The 21,202-nt window shown below is 35.8% G+C and overlaps 1 protein-coding gene across 13 annotated transcripts in view; it reads right to left on the reverse strand.

The window, feature by feature from the left end:
* SCAPER (S-phase cyclin A associated protein in the ER) overlaps positions 1–21,202 on the reverse strand; it is a 556,007-nt gene that overhangs the window by 204,814 nt on the left and 329,991 nt on the right. For all 13 annotated transcript variants that reach the window (XM_063699056.1, XM_063699058.1, XM_063699055.1 and 10 more), the window contains one exon: positions 19,970–20,096. In XM_063699056.1, coding sequence (XP_063555126.1) covers positions 19,970–20,096 — 127 coding nt within the window. The remainder of the gene's footprint in view (positions 1–19,969; positions 20,097–21,202) is intronic.

Raw genomic sequence — 21,202 nt, forward strand, 5'->3', positions numbered from 1 at the left:
TTTAAGAAAGAACCAAACTGATCTGATAGAGCTGAAAAATACACTACAAGAATTTCATAAGACAATCGCCAAGTATTAACAGCACAATCAGCCAAGCTGAGGAAAGAATCTCAGAGCTTGGAGATTGGTTCTCCAAAATAACTCAGTGAGACAAAAATAAAGAAAAACCATTAGAGAATGAACAAAACCTCTGAGAAATATGGGATTACATAAAGAGACTAAGTCTACAACTCACTGACATCCTTGAAAGAGAGGGAGAGAAAGCAAGCAACCTGGAAAACATATTTGAGAATATCATCCATGAAAATTTCCCCAAACTCTCCAGATAGGAATAAAATTAAAATTCAGGAAATGCTGAGAACCACTGTGAGACAGTATACAAGATGACCATCCCTCAAGACACACAGTCATCAGATTCTCCAAGTATAGTATAGTTTGAAGTTGGGTAGTATGATACCTCCACCTTAAGTTCTTTCTACTTATCATTGCTTTGGCTATTTTTCATGTCTCTAAGGTCGACATAAAAAAAAAAAAAAAAGAAAGAAACAGAAAAGGCAGCTAGAGAGAAGGGGTAGGCCACTTACAAAGGGAATCACCTCAGGGTAACAGTGAACCTTTCAGCAGAAATCCTACAAGGCAGAAGAGATTGGGGGCCTATATTCAGCATTCTTTTTTTTTTTTTGGAGACAGAGTCACCAGGCTGGAGTGCAGTGGTAGTGGCATGATCTCGGCTCACTGCAACTTCTGCCTACGGGGTTCAAGTGATCCTCCTGCCTCAGCCTCCTGATAGCTGGGATTACAGGCACATGCCAACATGCCCAGCTAATTTTTGTATTTTTAGTAGAGACAGGGTTTTGCCATGTTGGCCAGGCTGGTCTCGAACTCCTGACCTCAAGTGATCCATCCACCTTGGCCTCCCAAAGTGCTAGGATTACAGGTGTCAACCACTGCACCCAGCCATATATTCAGCATCCTTAAAAAAACTTCAACAAAGAATTTCATATCCAGCCAAACTAAGCTTCATAAGCCAAAGAGAAATAACATCCTTTTCAGACAAGCAAATTCTAAGGGAATTCATTACCAGCAGAACTCCTCTACAACAGGTCCTTATGGGAGTGCTAAATATAGAAAGGCCATTACCAGCCACCATAAAAACACACTTAAGTACATAGACCACTAACACTACAAAGAACTCCACAATTGAGTATGCATAATAACTAGCTAACAACAAGATGACAGGATCAAATCTGCCCATATCAATACTAACCTTGAATGGAAATAGGCTACATGCCCCAATTAAAAGGCATAGAGTGGGAAGTCAGATAAAGAAGCATGACCCAACTGCATGCTATCTTCAAGAGACTCATCTCACATGCAATGACACCCATAGCCTCAAAGAAAAAAGATGGAGAAAAATCTATCAACCAAGCAAACAGAAAACAGAAGAAAAAGCAGGGGTTGCTTTCTAATTTCAGACAAAGCAGAGTTTAAAGCAACAATGATCAAAAAAGACAAAGAAGGGCATACATAATAGTAAAGGATTCAATTCAACAAGAAGACTTAACTATCCTAAATATATATGCACCCAACACAGGAGCACCCAGATTCATGAAACAAGTTCTTAGGAACCTAGAAATAAACTTACATAATAATGGTGGGAGACTTCAATACACTGCACCACCAGTATTAGACAGATCACGGAGGCAAAGAACAAAGATGTTTGTAACTTGATCTCAACATTTGACCAAATGACCCTAATAGACATGAACAGAACTGTCCTCCCCCAAATAACAGAATATACATTCTTCTCATTTGCACATGGTACATACTGGAAAACTGACCACACAATCAGCCATAAAACAATTCTCAGCAAATTAAAAAATCCCAAAATCATACTGACCATACTCTCAGACCACAGTGCAGTAAAGAGAAATGAATACTAGGACGGCCACTGAAAACCATATACATAGTACATGTGCTGCTGAAGCGAGCATAGAAAACCATATAATCACAAGGAAATGAAACAACCTGCTCCTGAACAACTTCTGGCTAAAAAATGAAAATAAGGCAGAAATGAAATTCTTTGAAACTAATGAGAACAAAGATACAACACACCAGAATCTGTGCAACACAGTTAAAGCAGTGTAAGAGGGAAGTTTATAGCGTTAACCTACCACCACACCAGAATGAACTAGAAAAACAAGAGCAAATCAACCCAAAAGCTAGGAGAAAACAAGAAATAACAAAATCAGAGCTGAACTGAATGAAATTGAAATCTGAAAAACCATACACAAGATCAGTAAATTCAGAAGTGGGTTCTTTAAAAGAAAAAATACAATTGCTAGATCGCTAGCTAGACTAATAAACAAAAACAGAGATGATCCAAATAAATGCAATCTGAAATGGCAATGGGGACATTATCACTAACCCACAGATGTACAAAAAACCCTCAGAAATTATTATGAACACCTCTATGCACACAAACTAGGAAACCTAGAAGAAACAGATAAATTCCTGGAAACATACAACCTCCCAAGATGAACCAGGAAGAAACTGAAAGACTGAACAGACCAATAATGAGTTCTGAAATTGAATCAGTAATAAGCCTATAAACCAAAAAAAAAAAAAGCCACAGCAATCAGGCATGAGAAAAAAATAAAAAGGCATCCAAATAGGAAGAGAGGAAGTCAAATTATCTCTCTTTGCAGACAATATGCTTCTATATCTAAAAAATTCCACAGTCTCTGCCCAAAAGCTCCTACGTCTAATAAACACCTTCAAGGAAGTGTCAGGATAAAAGAAAAATCAATGTATAAAAATCAGAGGCATTTTTATACACCAGCAACATCCCACATGAAAGCCAAATCAAGAGTGTAATCCATTCACAATAGCCACAAAAAATATAAAGAACCTAGGAATGTAGCTAAATAGAGAGGTGAAAGATTTCTACAAAGAAATTGACAAAACACTGCTGAAAGCAATCAGAAATGACACAAACAATGGAAGAACATTCCATGCTCATCCACAGGATGAATCAATATTAACATGGCCATACTGCCCAAAGCAATTTCCAGATTCAATGCTATTCCTATCAAAGTACCAATGTCATTCTTCTCAGAATTAAAAAAAATCTATTTTAAAATTCATATGGAACCAAAAAGAGCCCCAAATAGCCAAAGCAGTGCTAAGCAAAAAGAACTAAGCTGGAGATATCACATTGCCCAGCTTCAATCTATGCTACAAGGCTATAGTAGCTGATATAGTTTGGCTCTGTGTCCCCACCAAATCTCATGTTGAATTGTAATCCCCAGTGCTGGAAGTGGGGCCTCGTAGGAGGTGACTGGATCATGTGGGCTTCTTATGAATGGTTTAGCCCCAACCCTCTTGGTGCTGTCCTTGTGACAGTGAATTCTTGTGAGATCTGTTTGTTTAAAAGTGTGTGGCACTCTCTCTCTTGGCTCCTGCTTTGGCCATGTGAAGTGCCTGCTCCCCCTTTGCCTTCCACCATGAATATAAGTTTCCTGAGGCCTCCCCAGAAGCTGAGCAGATGACAGAATCATGCTTCCAACTAAACCTCTCTTCTTTATCAGTTACCCAGTCTCAGTTATTTCTTTATAACAACGTGAGAACAGACTAATATCATAACCAAAACAGCATGGTACTGGTACAAAAACAGATACATAGACCAATGGAATAGAATAGATAGCCCAGAAATAAAGCTGCTCACCTACAGCCATCTAATCTTTGACAAAGTCGACAATATCAAGCAATGGGTAAACGATTCCTGTGCAATAAATGGTGCTGTGACAACTGGCTAGCCATATGCAGAAGACTGAAACTGGACGCCTTTCTTACACCATATAAAAAAATCAATTCAAAATGGATTAAAGACTTAAATATATAATCTCAAACTATAAAAACCCTAGAAGAAAACCTAGGACATATCCTTCTGGACATAGACCCTGGCAAAGATTTCACGACTAAGATCACAAAATCAGCTGCAACAAAAAACAAAAATTGACAAATGGGATCTAATTAAACTAAAGAGTTTCTGCACAGGAAAAGAAACTATGAACAGAGTAAAAAGACCACCCACAGAATGGGAGATAATATTTGCAAACTATGCATCTAACACAAGTCTAATATCCAGGATCTATAAGGAACTTAACAAATTAACAAACAAAAAACAAAGATAAAGTGGGCAAAGGACACAGACAGACACCTCTAAAAGGATAACATATATGTGGACGACAAGCATGTGAAAAATGCTCAACACCACTAACCATTAGAGAAATCCATAGCAATGAGATACCATTGATCCCACTGATCCAAATCAATGAGTTACATGAGATACCATCTCATACAAGTCAGAATGGCTATTATTAAAAAGTCAAAAATGAACAGATGCTGGTGAAGTTGTTGAGAAAAGGGATTGCTTATATACTGTTGGTGGGAAAGTAAGTTAGTTCAGCCACTGTGGAAAGCAGTTGTGATGCTTTCTCAGAGAATTTAGAACTACCATTTGATGCAGAAATCCCATTATTGGGTATATTCCCAAAGGAATATAAATTGTTCTACCATAAAGACACATGCACATGTATGTTCATCACAGCGCTATTCACAATAGCAAAGACATGGACTCAATCCAGGTGCCCATTCACGGTGGACTGGATAAAGAAAATGTGATATATATACACACATACATACACACACACACCATGGAATATTAGCCATAAAAAAGAATGAGATCATGTCTGATATGATTAGGCTTTGTGTCCCCACCCAAATCTCATCTTGAATTGTAATACCCAATACCCCCACATGTCAAGGGAGAGGCCAGGTGGAGGTAACTGAACCATGGAGGTGGTTTTCCCCAAGCTGTTCTTGTGATAGTGAGTGAGTTCTCATGAGATCTGGTTTTTTTTTTTTTTGGAGATGGAGCCTCGCTCTGTTGCCCAGGCTGGCATGTAGTGGCGTGATCTCAGTTCACTTCAACCTCTGCCTCCCAGGTTCAAGCAATTCTCCTGCCTTAGCCTGCTGAGTAGCTGGGATTATAGGCACCCACCACCACACCCAGCTAATTTTTTTTTTTTTTTGGTATTTTTAGTAGAGACGGGGTTTCACCATGTTGGCCAGGCTGGTCTCAAACTCCTGACCTCAAGTGATCCACCTGCCTTGGCTTCCCAAAGTGCTGGGATTACAGTTGTGAGCCACTGCACCCGGCCGAGATCTGATGGTTTTATAAGGGGCTCTTTCCCCTTCGCTCAGCACTTCTCCTTCCTGTCGCCTTGTAAATAAGGTGCCTTGCTTCCCCTTTGCCTTCTGCCATGATTTTAAGTTTCCTGAGGCCTCCCCAGCCATATGGAACTGTGAGTCGGTTAAACTCTTCCCTTTATAAATTGCCCAATATGTGGCAGTTCTTTATAGCAGTATGAAACAGACTAATACAATGTCCTTTACAGGAACATGGATGGAACTGGAGGCCATTATCCTAAGTGAACAAATGCAGGAAAAGAAAACCAAATACCACTTCTCATTTGTAAGTGGGAGCTAAATATGAGTACACATGAACACAAAGAAGAGAGCAATAGATACCAAGGCCTACCTGAGGGTGGACCTTGGTAGGAGGTTGAGGACTGAAAAATTACCTGTTGGGTACTACGCTTATTACTTGGGTGATGAAATAACCTGTACACCAAATCCCCATGACACAAAACTTACCTAAGTAACAAACCTGCATATATGCCCCTAAAACTAAAAGTTAAAGAGAAACAACAACTTGTATATGTGTGTGTGTGTGTATGTGTGTGTGTATGTGTGTGTGTATACATATGTTTACTACTTTGTAAAGAAAGTTAAAATAGTTATGCTATTTTGATAGAAACATCAAATTCCCACACATCAAATATTTATGGTGTCATTCCCACTGAGTTTTTTTTTTTTTTTTCTTATTAGCTTTCTGCTATGGTCTTCATGTTTGTGTGCCCCTCTCCAAATTTACATGTAGAAACTTAATCCCCGGTGTGATAGCATTGGGTGTGGGTCCTTTGGGGAAATAATTTAGGAGGTCTCTAATCTTGGAAATGGAATTAGTACCCTTGTGAAGGAGGCTGAAGGGAGTAATCCTATCCTACTTTTCAAAGGAAGAAACTGAAACTTACAAAGGTTAATAAAACCTTGGTGAACTCACAGAGCTACTACATGATCTATTTGGAATTTGAATTCAGGCCCGTAACTAGAAAGCCTGTGCTCTTAACAGGTGCATTATATTGTTTCAACACTTGCTGACTGCCTACTGATTGCAATATTTCATTTAATAGCCACACAATTCTTCGGGATGTGCCAAAACCTTATATTTTACTGATAAGGAAACTGACACCCAGATAAATTAATTAATTTGTCCAGGGTCACACAATAACAAAACAATAAGTTCTAGGTCCATGCTTTTAACATTGCTCTTAACTACTTCCCTAAATACCTTCCCAATGATGATCCAAATCCAACCCACATCATCACTTTCAACAATCCTGTTTCTTCATAGTTCCTGGGAATGGAATAGAAAATAAGCTAAATGATTTAATTTATTCTAGAGTACAGTTCTCCAAGTATCCATTTACGACTTTGTAGTATCAAAGAAAAGTGAATTCCCAGGGATGCAGTGCTGGGGGATATACACCTAGCACTAGAAAGAAATACCTTCAAGACTTCTCGATTTTTTCCATATGGCCCATGTTTATCATAACCAGAAAATAATGTATTATATTAAGGAGAAATGAGTTTTCTACCTGCATTAGTTAATACACAGGGTATCTGTCATGGAGTCTACTAATTTAAAAGAACTGAGCTGAACTGAAGACAGCTAGCATCAGGATCCATACACGGGCAATTTCTCTCATTTTTTTTTTAGTGTCATTATTTCCGAGAACCCAGACTTACATAAATGTGGTTAAAAACAGTAAGTATTTACTCACTGCGTGAGGCAATCAATCACTAATGTGAGCTTAGAGTAGAATATAACCACAGAGTTAGCATGATGGAATACTATCAGGCTGCTATAAGCGGAAACCTTAATAAGCACATCTGCTTACTGAGAAATAAAATCACTCAATGTCACATGTTGGGCCAAAAGAGCTTATAATTTATTTACTTAAAATTAAGATTAAATAATTAATGGTCCTACTTCTGGTTCTCAAATATCATTTTCATGATATTTCTTACCTATTGTAATAATTGACATGCCTGGTTGAAATTTTCTTTAAAAATTATTTTACCATAAAGTATTTTATATACTACCTTTCTTCAAGAGATATTTTCAGTATCTTTTGCACAGGTATGGACAAAAACTTAGGAGTCCAAAAATTTTTTTTTAATGTTTTTGTTCCCTGAAATGTTTTAATAAAACCGATACTTGAGGGAAGTGTGCTATTTTACCAGCTTTGAGTAACTTTTCTTAGCACTGTTTTAGGGAAGGGTGGTTAATCACAGTATGTAGGTAGAATACAGTTATTAAAACTGGTCTTTTCAATAAACAACACTCAAGAAATTACGCATCTATAAGGGCAAGAAAAACAAAATGAAGTCTCTACCTCACTTTTTTTTTTTTAGACGGAGTTTCGCTCCTTTTGCCCAGGCTGGAGCGTAATGGCTCAATCTCGGCTCACTGAAACCTTTGCTTCCCTGCAACCTTTGCTTCCTAGTATTATTATTATTATTATTATTATTTTTAATATGAGGCAGAGGCCAGGTGCGGGGTGGCTCAGGCCTGTAATCCCTGCACTTTGGGAGGCCAAGGCAGGTGGATCACCTGAGGTCAGGAGTTCGAAACCCATCTGGCCAACACGGTGATCCCCCATCTCTACCAAAAATACAAAAAATTAGCTGGGTGTGGTGGCACGTGCCTATAATCCCCCAGATACTCTGGAGGCTGAGGCGGAAGAATCGCTTGAACCTAGGAGGCAGAGGTTGCAGTGAGCTAAGACTGCACCATTGCACTACAGCCTGGGCAACAAGAGCAAAACTTCATCTCAAAAAAAAAAAATTAATACCAAATGGACAAGAGACTAAAAGTAAAACCTCAAGAATATAGGAGAATATCTTCTTTACTTTGGGATGGGATATTTTAAAAGGAGAGCAAAAACAACCTTTATAAAAGACAATATTGATAAATCTGACATACTAATATTAAGAACTTTTGTTCATCAAAAGAACCAAAAGACAATAAAAACACAGCTCAATAACAGGAGTAGATATGTTTAATATATTTGAATAACCTAGGACTAGTGTCCAGAACACACAGGATATTCTAACAATCAGTAGAAAAACGTGCAAAAGATTTGAACAGGCATGTCACAAACCCAAATGGCCAATAAATATGAAAAGGTGCCTCAACCTATCTGCCAAAAAACAAATGTACATTAAAATCTTGGCAAGATAGCACTGTCTACCTACAAGAGTAGCAAAAATCAAAATGTCTGATAATAACAAGCGCTGGAAAGAAAGGAAGCAACAAGACTTTTATATACTGCTGGTAGAAATGCAAATTGTTACAATTTCTTTGGAAAACTATTTAGCATTATCAAGAAAAGATAAAGAGAGACATATGTTATGACCCAGGAACTCTGCTTGCTAGAGAAATTTTTGCACAAATACCAGGATACATGCTTACAGGCACATTTTTCATAAAAATAATCCAAATGTCCATCAACAGTGGAATGGATAAATATCACTGTGACAAATTCATACAATGGTACATTATACAGTAATGGAAATAAAACTGTATAACATAAATTCTCGAAAACATAATTTTGATAGAAGGAAGCCATCAAAATGCAGACAGTAGGATTCCATTTACATGAAGTTCAAAACTAGACATGTTTAACTAACATGTGGTGTTTAGAAACAGACCCTTAAGTGATAAAACCATAAAGAAAAGGAAGTCGCTTCTTAAAAGTCAAATTAATAGTTTATCATAAAATGCAGAGAAAGGAGTGTAATTAGCAAAATAAACAGGAGCGGACAAAAGGGTTCTGGGATGCTGACAATGTCCTATTTCTCAATTAGTAGTCACTGAGGTTTTTGCCTTCATAGTTTTCATTATTTTGTGCAAGTAAGTATCTGTGTACTGTATTACATAAGGCAAGAGGTTTCAAATATACATTTTAAAATAGTCCAAAAATAGTTAGTTTACATAATAATAGAAAATACCACTGAACCCACAGAAATACAAGCAACAATTGGAGAATATTATGAATACTTCTATGCACATAAACTAGAAAGTCTAGAAGTGGATAAATTCCTGGACACATACACCCTCCCAAGACTGAACCAGGAAGACACTGAATTCCTGAACAGACCCATAATGAGCTCTGAAATGGATGCAGTAATAAATAGCCAATCAACCAGAAAAAGCCCAGGATCAGAAGGATTCACAGCTGAAGTCTATCAGGTATACAAAGAAGAGCTAGTACTATTCCTACTGAAACTCTTCCAAAAAATTGAGGAGGGACTCCCCCCCACTTCATTCTATGAGGTCAGCATTATCCTGATACCAAAACCTGGAAGAGATACAACAAAGAAAACTACAGGCCAATATCCTTGAAGAACATCAATGCAAAATTCTCAACAAAATACTGGCAATCCAAATCTAGCAACACATCAAAAAGCTTATCCACCATGATGAAGTAGGTCTCATCTCTGGGATGGAAGGTTGGTTCAACATATGCAAATCAATAAATGTGACTCCTCACATAAACAGAATTAAAGACAAAAAAAACCCCACACGATTATCTCAATAGAGACAGAGAAGGCTTTTGATAAAATTCAACATCCCTTCATGTTAAAAACTCTCAATAAAGTAGTAAAATAACATACCTCAAAATAATAAGAGCCATCTATGACAAACCCACAGCCAACATCATACTGACTGGGCAAAAGCTGGAAACATTATCCTTGAAAGCCGGCACAAGACAAGGATGCCTTCTCTCACCACACCTATTCAACATAGTATTGGAAGTCCTGGCCACGGCAATCAGGCAAGAGAAAAAAATAAAGGACATCCAAATAGAAACGGAGGAAGTCAAACTATCCTTGTTTGCAGATGACACGATCCTATATCTAGAAAACCCCATTGTCTCAGTCCAAAAGCTTAAGCTGATAAACAGCTTCAGCAAAGTCTCATGATACAAAATCAATGTGCAAAAATCACTAGCATTCCTACACACCAATAACAGTCAAGCGAAGAGGCAAATGAGGAACAAATTCCCATTCCATATTGCCACAAAAAGAATAAAATACCTAGGAATACAGTCAACTAGGGAGGTAAAAGATCTCTATAAGGAGAACTACAAACCACTGCTCAAAGAAATTAGAGATGATAAAAACAAATGGAAAAACACTCCATGCTCATGGATAAGAAGACTCAATATCGTTAAAATGGCCATACTGCCCAAAGCAATTTATTAGATTCAATGCTATTCCCATTAAACTATCATTGATATTCTTCACAGAACTAAAAAAAAAAAAAATTTTTTTTTTAATTCATAGGGAAGCAGAAAAGAGCCAAAATAGCTAAGGCAATCCAAAATAAAAAGAAGAAAGCTGGAGGCATCACGCTACCCAACTTTAAACTATATTACAGGGCTACGATAACCAAAACAGCATGGTACTGGTACGAAAACAGACACATAGACGAATGGAACAGAATAGAGAGCCCAGAAATAAGGCCACACACCTACAACTATCTGATCTTTGACAAACCTGACAAAAACAAGCAATGGGGAAAGGATTCCCTATTGAATGAATAGTGATGCAATACCTGTCTAGCCATATACAGAAGATTTAAACTGGACCCCTTCCTTATACCATGTACAAAAATTAACTCAAGATGGATTAAAGACTTAAATGTAAAATCTGAAACTAAAAACCCTGGAAGACAACCTAGGCAATACCATTCAGGACACAGGCAAAGATCTTATGATGAAGACACCGAAAGCAATTGCAACAAAAGCAAAAACTAACAAATGGTATCTCATTAAACTGAAGAGCTATTGCACAGAAAAAGAAACTATCAAGAGAGTAAACAGATAACCTACAGAATGGGAGAAAACTTTTGCAAACTATGCATCTGACAAAGGCCTAATACCTGGCATCTATAAGGAACTTTTTTTTAATAAGAAACTTAAATTTACAAGATAAAAACCAATAACCCCATTACAAAGTGGGCAAAAGGCAAGAACAGACACTTTTCTAAAGAAGACATACAGGCAGCCAACAATCATTTTTTAAAAAGTTCCACATCACTGATCATTAGAGAAATGCAAATCAAAACCACAATAAGATATCATCTCACAGTCAGAATGGCTATGATTAAAATGTCAAAAAAATAACAGATGCTGGTGAGGTTGTGGAGAAAAAGGAATGCTTATACACTCAGTTTGATGACGTTTGACTACTGCTCACAACTATCTAAGCACCACCCAAAACAAAATACACAACACTTTTTAATCACCCTAGAAATTTCCTTATGCCCCTTTCCAGTAAATTCTCCTTCTCTCAACACCTGCTTTTTGTTGTTTCTTTTTAAAAAATACAAACCATTTATAAGTTAAATCTGTCATACTGATGAAATAACAACTCAATTTTTCTTTATAGTAGTCTTCCAAGGGAAGCTAGCTGAAAAAAGTCTGAAAAACATCTTCATTTTACTTTGGGCTATATACTTGTCACCTTCTGACAAAATATGGGTGTCATACCAGCTATATTCAGTTATGTATCAGTTGCAATGAGGAAACAACTATGTAAGCTGAGAACATAGTGAAGGGATCAAAAGAGATTCCTAGTGTTGAATGCTTCCCATTTCTTCAGCTGAAGAATTCCAGCTGAAAATAAGAGAAGCAGAACCACGAGGTTTGGAAGATGGGCAGTGTCTAGCAGGATCTGAACACAGTTTTCTGAATATAATTAGGTTGAAAAAGCTCTTAAGGCTTACTGATTTATCTCTCTGAGCCTAGGCATGTGTTACATAGTCACAACAGTTGGCAAAAAGAGGAAAATGGTAGGGAAGAGTTTCTACCTTTCTACCTTATACGGGTATCGGTGAATGGAATTTTACAAGATAAGTTTTGAAAATACCAAAGCATGGCATGGTTTGCTATAGGTATTATAATGTAAATTGTGATTTCACATATCTCAATTCACTTCAAATCATCAATGCTGCCAGCTATGTGGTTTGCTTATTCAGATTCGAAAGAGTCACAGCTGAATCTCTATTTAAATTTGGCAGGATTCTATAAAGTCAGGAAAGGCAATTGGACAAACTCCATGTCCGATCCATCTGCTTAAACTGTTTACTTATAGTAACAGCATACACATGTCTCATGTTACTGATAAACCACAGAAAAGCTTCTGGGATGCTGTTACTATCCAAACCTAAATGTAATGCTTATCATCACAAAGTAATGAGAAAAGTCAATGCAAATACAGATCGCATTCACTTGGACCAAATTTGATACAATGGTAAGAATAAGGAAAATACTTTTGCACATGTAAGAGTATTTTTTAAACTCTTTTTTGAAATAATTGAACATTTCTTCAATAAAAAAATTTCTTCAATTTTGAAATAACATTTCTTCAATAAAAAATTTCTTTTATTTGGAGCAATTTATTTTACCTTAAATTCTAAAAACTAATTTTATTATTAAACATAAACATACAGAAAAGTCAGAAAAATTAGCAAACATGTATGTACAAGTTAAATAATAATTTTAATTTGAACACTGTGTAACCAGTATCCAGCCAAGAAAAAGAAAACTAGAAGCACTGAAGAAGCCACCTATATGACTCTTTCTGATCATACATCTCACCCTTCTCTCTGAACAATCACGATCCTGATTTTTAGGAAATTTCTTTTTCTACTTTCTTTATAGTTTTACCACCTATGTGTATATCCAAAACAATATAAGTCCTTTTGTCTTTTCTTGAACTTTATATGACTGGAATTGTAACAGTATATATATTTTTTGGTGACTTGTTTCACTAAAAAGAGTTTGTGAGATATATCCATATTGTTATCCACAGATGTAGTTCATTCATTTTTATGTTGAATAATAGTCCATTATATGAACATACCATAATTTGTATCTCCAGCTGTTGATGGATTCTTGCACTATTTTCCATATGTGGTGATTATAAACAATGCTGCCATTGAACATTTGTGTATATCTTGCCTGGTGGATATATGCATTGCTTTCCATACAGTATATACCTAGAAGTGAAATATGATACACATGTCTACAAATTTAGTAGACAACAGCAGACTGTTTGCTACATGGTAGGCTCAACTTATGTTATCACAAACATTGTATGTTCCCACTGCTCTAGTTCTTTGCTAATACTTGGTATTTTCAGTCTAATTTTTGTCATTCTGATAAGTGAATCACATTATCACATTGAATTTTTAATTTGAATTGTCCTGATTATTAAAGAGGTTGACTATCTTCACATTTATTTTTTAGTTATTTGGATTTCTTTCAGAATGCCTATCCTCTTGACCATTATCCTACTGGTTTAGTTTGTTTTTGCATTTCATTAATTTGTAGGAATTCCTTATATACTCTGGATGCCACTCTTTTGTTGATTATATATATGTAAAATATTCTTCCCTTCTATTGCTTGTCTTGCTACTCTCTTCCTGGTGTCTTTTGATGAACAAAAGTTCTTATTTTCAGTGCAGCCCAATTTATCAAGTTTCCCTTTATTGTTAATTTCTTTTGTGTCATTTTCTTGTCCAGGTAAAACTCCAAGGTAAAGAAGAGATTAGTCTATATTATCTTCTAAAAATTAGTTTTTTCTTTTCATATTTAGATCCATCTGGAATCAATTTTTTGTTTATGATGTGAGATAGAAGTAACATTTTTAAAAAAACAAGGATATTGAATCATTATAGCCTTTATTCACTAAATAGAGCATACTTTCCCACAATGTTTTGTGGTGCTTCCTTTTTTCATATGTGCATAGACAAGTACCTCACATGTCATGGATCAAGGATATATATATATATATACAAATAGGACTGTTTACGAATTCAATTATGTTCCATTCTTCTTTTTCTCCGTCTTGTCTCCAATAGAACACTATCCTAATTACTGTGGCTTTATAAAAAGTGTTTATACTTGGTAGAGCAAATCTTCCCATATCGTTCCCTCTCCCTGCGCCACAAGTCTCTCTGTGTCGCCCAGGCTGGAGTGCAGTGGCGCGATCTTGGCTCACTGCAACTTCTGACTCCTGAGTTCGAGTGATTCTCCTGTCTCAGACTCCCAAGTAGTTGTGATTACAGGTGCCCACCACCACACCTGGCTAATTTTTTTTTAGTAGAGACGGGGTTTCGCCATGTTGGCCAGGCTGGTCTTGAACTCCTGACCTCGGGTGATCCACCTGCCTCAGCCTCCCAAAGTGCTGGTCATATTGTTCTTTTTCAACAGGGTTTTGCATACTGTTTCATTGGATCTTTGAAATTCCATATTTTAGTATCTGCGCCTACATATTGTTCTTTAGAAATTCTAAATAGTGTTTTAGAATTTCCAAAGAACAAAGTGTTGGACTTTTAAATGAGATTTCACTGAATCTACAAATAAGCTTGGGTAGAAAAGAAAAATATACTATAGCGAGTTTTCCAATCCATAAACATTATAGATTTACTCCTAGATATTTAATATTTTGATAATATATAAATATAATTGATTTTTATATACTGCCCATTGTCTAGTACCCTTGTTAATCTAACTTATTTGTGCTATTTACCTGTAAATTATTTTAAATTTTCTATATATAACATATCATTTGCTAACAATGACTATTTCACTTTTTCTCTCAAATCTTACAACTTTAATTTATTTTTCCACTAGTTAGAACCCCCATTTTAAGCAGATGCCTTGACAGCAAATATTCTTTTTTTGTACACAATTTCAAAGGTAAATTTTTCAACATTTCACCAGTAAATATTATTTTGCTATAATTTTTTTGGTAGATTCAATTTGTCAGATTAAGGAAATTCCATTCTATTCCTGGTTTACTATGAATCTTTATCATTAATTGATGCTGAACTTACCAAACGCTTTCATTGTGTCTTTTGAGATGATATTTTTCCTTTTCTTCTGTTAATATGATAGATCATAATTTTCCAATGTTAAAGCAAACTTAAATATCTTGAATAAATCCAACTTTGTTGTGATATATTATCCTTATTAGATATTGCATGATTCAGTTTGCTAAAATTTTGTTTAGGAATTCTGAATCCACATTTATGAATGAGATTGGTTTATAATTTTACTTTCTTTAGTTTCACTGTGACGTTTGTGAACGTGGATTTCTTTTTATTTACCCTGCTTGGGCATCATTGGGCTTCTTGAATCTGTAAATTGATTTGTAAGTTTCGGAAAGTTCTAAATGATTATCACTTCAAATACTTCTCTCTTCTCCTTTTGGAGCTCTAATTATACATAAATTAGACATTTTCACCATATATTATATCCTTTTTATACTCTTCTTTTCATTTTCTATATCTTTTTCTCTCCATGCTCAGTCTGGATTCTTTCTTATGATCTATCTTCCAGTGCTTGCTTTATTCTACTGTTACCTCACCTATAATTTTTGTAATTTTTATTACTAAAATGTTCAGTTTTCAAATTCTGTTTTCTCAAATGTGCTATATATTTTTAAAAATAATTAATATTTATATCTTTGATCATCGTAAGCATAGTTCTGGAGCATCTGTAGGTCTGTTTCTATTGGTTTTTATGCATGTTGTCTTGTCCCTTTGTATGCTTAATTGCCTTACTGTGCCAAACACTGCATTTGAAATTTATTTTGTTGAGATAATTTGAGACTTAGGTTGCTATTATCTTCTCCAAAATAAATTTTCCAATTGCTTCTGTTAGCCACCTGGGGTATTAGCAATTTAGGATCATTTTAATCTTTTTTCAGTGATTTGGATTTTCCCAGCCACCTACATGATTTGAAACTGAGCTGTCTGTGTACTGACTGGTGTACTTCCTGTCTACCCTTTTTCCTTGTGCAGTCCTTTAAGATCCCAAACCAAAACATGAGGTTTTTTTTTGCCATAGTCCCTACCATTGATTGTCGTAGATGCCAACATTTTTTTTTTTTTCTCACCAGTCCTGCAAACAATCTCAAAAGTACTAATCAAACTCATGTCCACTTCTTTTGGATCATCAACGGTACCTAGTCCCAAAATGCCAAATTTCTGGATCTTGGCCCAGTAATTATTCACTACTCTGTTTGCAGTTCAGTTTTATTTCATATTTTATCTAGTTTTATTGTCATCAGTGGAAGGACAGTTCTGAATTACCTGTCACTATTGCTAAGTCCATTCTTATAGAAATTTTCAAGCTTACCTTTTATTTCCTCACAAGATAGCAGGCATAGTTTTATAATCTGTGACTAGTAATAACATAGCCTTGCAGTTCTAGTTTCTGCTTACTTATTATGACTTACTTTCAGGCTTATCTTTTCACTATGGCTACTTGTCCTTGTAAAATTGTTTAACAGAAACTATCTGAGGCCTAGAATGAAGGTGTGTTCTTCCAATGAGGATTTGTATTCTCTTCTGCTTGATTCCTAAAGACACCGCAAATCAATCTAGGACAACTTTAAACCCAATTCACCATCTGAAATAATACGGGTGATGTGAATTTGAGCAGCAAATCTATGCCAGGGGTTGGACTATGGGTATAAATTCTGCATTGTGCCAAGGTGCTTTCTTCATAGTCCTGAGGGTGGGATGAGAAGGTTCATGATTATGTGATGGAGTAGGTTAATGTGGTCTTATCTTTATGAAAGGAAAATCGGAAAAATCTCCTATTAGACCTCATACCTAGGCAGCCCTTATACTTTTACTTTCATCACCTTACATGATGACACTTGTAAACCACAACTCACATTTGCCAATCTGGCACATGCTTTTTGGGGCAATTAAGTTATAAGCACAACTTTCTAAATTCTTGCTTTTTCTGTGGACTGGGAATTCCTTAATTTCTTCTTAGCTATTTGATGCTTTTAAGAAAACTGCTTTCTTCCCCACCTAGCATTTTCAGTTGTTTTGGTTGGGAGAGTTGATACCCAGTACCCTGGACCAAAGTACGTTAGTAAACAGAAGTGGCTTAAGATTTTTTTTAAAGCATAACACATATAAAAAGCTTACACACTTAATTTCTGAATGAAATCAGAAAACCCAAAAAACCAGAAGGAACCTGAAATGCATAGTAAGTACTACAAAACCCAGGTCTCCTCAGTTTCCTGACCCCTTCCATGATAAGAGCGTTACTATACATCACAAGTTTAACCCGTTAGGTCTAAAATAGTTCTCAGAACTTTAGAAAAATTATCTAAAGAAACAGTGTGTCAAGCGATAGTAGAAAGCATCCATGTTTTGAGGTCTAAATTAAGCAAATAAAGAAGTCAAGATTCATCTCTCACCATTCCTCCATCAGTGCTTACACTTGCCCAAGTTCCACCATCCTACCTTGTCACTTCTAGACTATCTTCAAATATCCTTCACTGGGTACCTGGCTTTGGCTCTAATGAGTTTGTTACTCCAGGCAGTTTTCCAAACAAAAAGGAATGGCTATTTACAATTCCTAGACTGAAATCATAAATATCATCAGCTGAATTACACTGAAATGTCAGTATTACTCTACAGAAGTCTTCATAAAGTGAGTGTGTCTTGGCTAGGTAAAAAGGATTTTAGTTATAAAAGTAGCAAAAGGATCTTATTGTAGGTAAGTCTAAACTCTTAGGTGGTCCTGCAGTGTATACTCTGAGGACAGCTTTACAGCAAGGTTCCTGACACAGACCATTTAGACTGGGAGCCAGACAACATTTTTCTTCCCCAAATTATAAGAAATCAGTGGTATTTCAGTAAATTGCCCCTTTGTGAAGGAAATAACTTTAGATAAATTTTCATACTGAATACCTGTCTTATATAGATCATTTTGCCTTTTCCTCAAAAGTTCTATTACTTTAATCTAAAACAATATTCATGAGATAAGATACGTGTAGCAGTGTCTTCAAGCAATTGCCTTTTAATTCAAAGTACTCTATACTTTACAAAAATAATCAGTATATAAATAATTTTTTAAAAGATCAGAGATTTTTCCTAAAGCACATTAAATCTTTAAATACTGCATTCTAGCAAATGTGTGACAACTACCAGTTTCTGAACCTCTGATATCCTGAAAGGGATGTGTTACACACAAGAACTGACTTTACAGCTCTGCCACAATGCCACACTGAATAGGCTGCTTTTGATTCCTCCAGACGACTGTACTGTCTGATGCCAAAATGTAGTTGAGCACTATCTTGCAAAGTTGGACACTGATATGCCTGAGAACCCCACAATTCCACCATTGAGGCATATGCCCTAGACTAGAGTAGTGATTCTCAAAATATGGTCCTTGGACTAGCAGCATCAATATGACTTAGGAACTTGTTAGGAATACAAATTCTCCAGACCCACCCTAAACCTGCTTAATCAGAAATCCGGGGCAGGAGCCGGGGGCAGCAATCTGTGTTTTAACAAGTTCTCTAGGCAATTCCGATGTAGACGAAAGCCTGAGACTCCCAGCTTTAAAGAAGTTCTTGTTTATTTACTTTGATACAAGAATGTTTGAGCAGCACTGTTTGCCCATGCTTGCGTGCACTCTCTCTCTCTCTCACATACACACACACACACACACACTGAAATGTCCATTGTCAGAATAAATTTAAAAATTGTAGTATTAACACAATGAAGGACTTACTCTACAGCAGAGAAAAGCAATGACAAACAGCTACATTTATAAGGCTAAACAAAACTTAGAACCATAACTTTGACTGAAAAAATAATTGTAGAGGTCTATTGCGCAATATTTTATAAAGGTCAAAACCAAGTAACATTATTTAACAATACATTTATGTGATAAAGCAATAAAGCTATTTCTAAAAAACAATGATACACCTTTAATTCTGTACAGTATTCCCTTTAAAGGAATCATGAATGTGGTAAGAAAGGATCATATTGGGAAACACAAATGTAGTGGTAACAATCTTACTCTAAATTGGGTGGTGAGTTCATAGCTGTTCACTGTATTCATATTATTTTTTATTAATATTTCTTTTGTACATATCAAATATTACATTACAACCTTTAAACCCAGAAAACAAAACAAAACAAAAACCCAAAAACTACAGCTAATAAATGAAAATAGCCATTACTTTAAATAGAAAATTAGAAACCACCTAAATATTATACATTATGTAAAATGTGATATGTTCATTCCATTAAAGATTTTTAAAGACATGATAAAGTATTTATGATAAAATAATGTAAAAAAGTCCAATAAAATGTTTAGAAGAAGATACAATAAAATGTTATCAGTCGCTATTACAGGAAGTTTTATTTCTTCTTTGTACGTTTAACATTTTCCTATAGGAAATGAATACTAAATACTTTAAAAATCACTGAGGATATTTAAACTATAATTGAGATATTTAATGATTCTAAGTCATTAAAGAAAACTGCCAAATCTGTTGGAATCAGGGGATATTGGTGTTTTGTAGAAATCTGGTTGTGATTTATGAGGCTTTATAATTCAAAGTTTTCTATTTTCTGCCATAAAGTCATACATCTTTATTATTGTGATTCCTGACAAAATAATTTCAGTTTGTTTGTGTGAGAAAAACATGACTGAGGAAACCATGACCTAAAGAGGACTTAAATTAAAAAAAAACCTGAAAATAGCTTCAATTAAACAACTGAAAAGAACAAAAGTAAAAAAAAAAATTCATCTATTATTGACTAGCTTTAAAAAACACAGAAGAAAGGTATATACTGAGTCTGCCTTATAGCTCTATGTACTGTCATAGTGAGAAAGGATCACAAAGATTAAGGTTCAAAAGCCAGATATTAGTTACACACCTCTTTTTCCAGTATTCTAGTGATCTCTCCTAGGGTCCGATCCAAAGCAGATACTTTATTGTTTGCCCATGAGCCACTGTCTTGAACTTGTAGTTGTTTTAGAAGATCTTTGGCTAATCGCTGAAGCCTTTAATACCAAATGAAAGGAAAGAATGACATTAATGAAACAGACTATAATCTTCATTTCCCAAAACACTTTGAAACACAAGTTACTTTCAGTATTGGATTTGAAAATGCTTCACAGAGCATCTGAGGGGAGAAAAAACCAGACAACCAATAAAGCTGGTGTTATTTTATATTCATGACCACCAATTCATTCTTCATAGCACAAAACAGAACTAAAGGATAGTATTATCAATCTACAGGATTAGCTAGAGCAATTGATGCCTTTAGTTTCTGTATGATTCTTAAATTAGAACAGAATTAGGAATGGGGAGAAGGCCAGAGGATGAGAGCAGAGAAAATGAGTATAAGAACCTGAGCAGGTTTTTATATTTTGATTTAAATCTTCGAATATTATTAGCTTTATAAACTCTCAGAATGTTGAACTTCCAAATGTTTGTTTACAGGCAGTTTGGGGATAGTCTGCTACTGCTCATATCATTTACTTAGATGACAGAACATTTATTTAGTTTTCCCCAAGAAATACCACATTATACCTAGACTGTAAGAGTCTTCATTCAGATCACTGTGTGCATTACTTCTTTGTGGCCCCTACCTGGCACCTCACTCTTGGAGCAACCCTCCTCTGCTTTCCACTTATTTACTTGAGAATCCACTAATAGATGCTCACCAGATCTCCCCACTTTTCCCCTATATATCATCCCCGTTGCCTTAAATTTTTATCTGTGGTAGATTCCACAGTACATCATTATAATCATTTTCTTGCAAATGTCCTACATTTCCTCTCTGTTGTTCTGTTTTTTTACGCTTCTTAGACAAACCCCAGCAGTGGTAATAATGTTTGTTTAGCTCTTACTATGGGCAAGACACCATTCTCAATGTCTTGCATGCATTAATTTCTTTAGCTGGATTAATGAAAACAATTGGCAGACTTTTCCATTTCTGAACCTGGCGGGGGTGGGGGTGTGGGGGGAGTCAGACCATGCAAAATACTGGTAGGACTACTGATTCAAGATCTTATTAAATCTCTCTAGGTTGTTCATTCTCCCACTATCCACAAAGGTTTGCTTCATACATTCCCCACTCTCTTCAAAACTCCACCCTTTCCTT

Source organism: Gorilla gorilla, chromosome 16 (assembly GCF_029281585.2).
Source record: "Gorilla gorilla gorilla isolate KB3781 chromosome 16, NHGRI_mGorGor1-v2.1_pri, whole genome shotgun sequence".
Taxonomy (NCBI): Eukaryota; Metazoa; Chordata; class Mammalia; order Primates; family Hominidae; genus Gorilla; species Gorilla gorilla.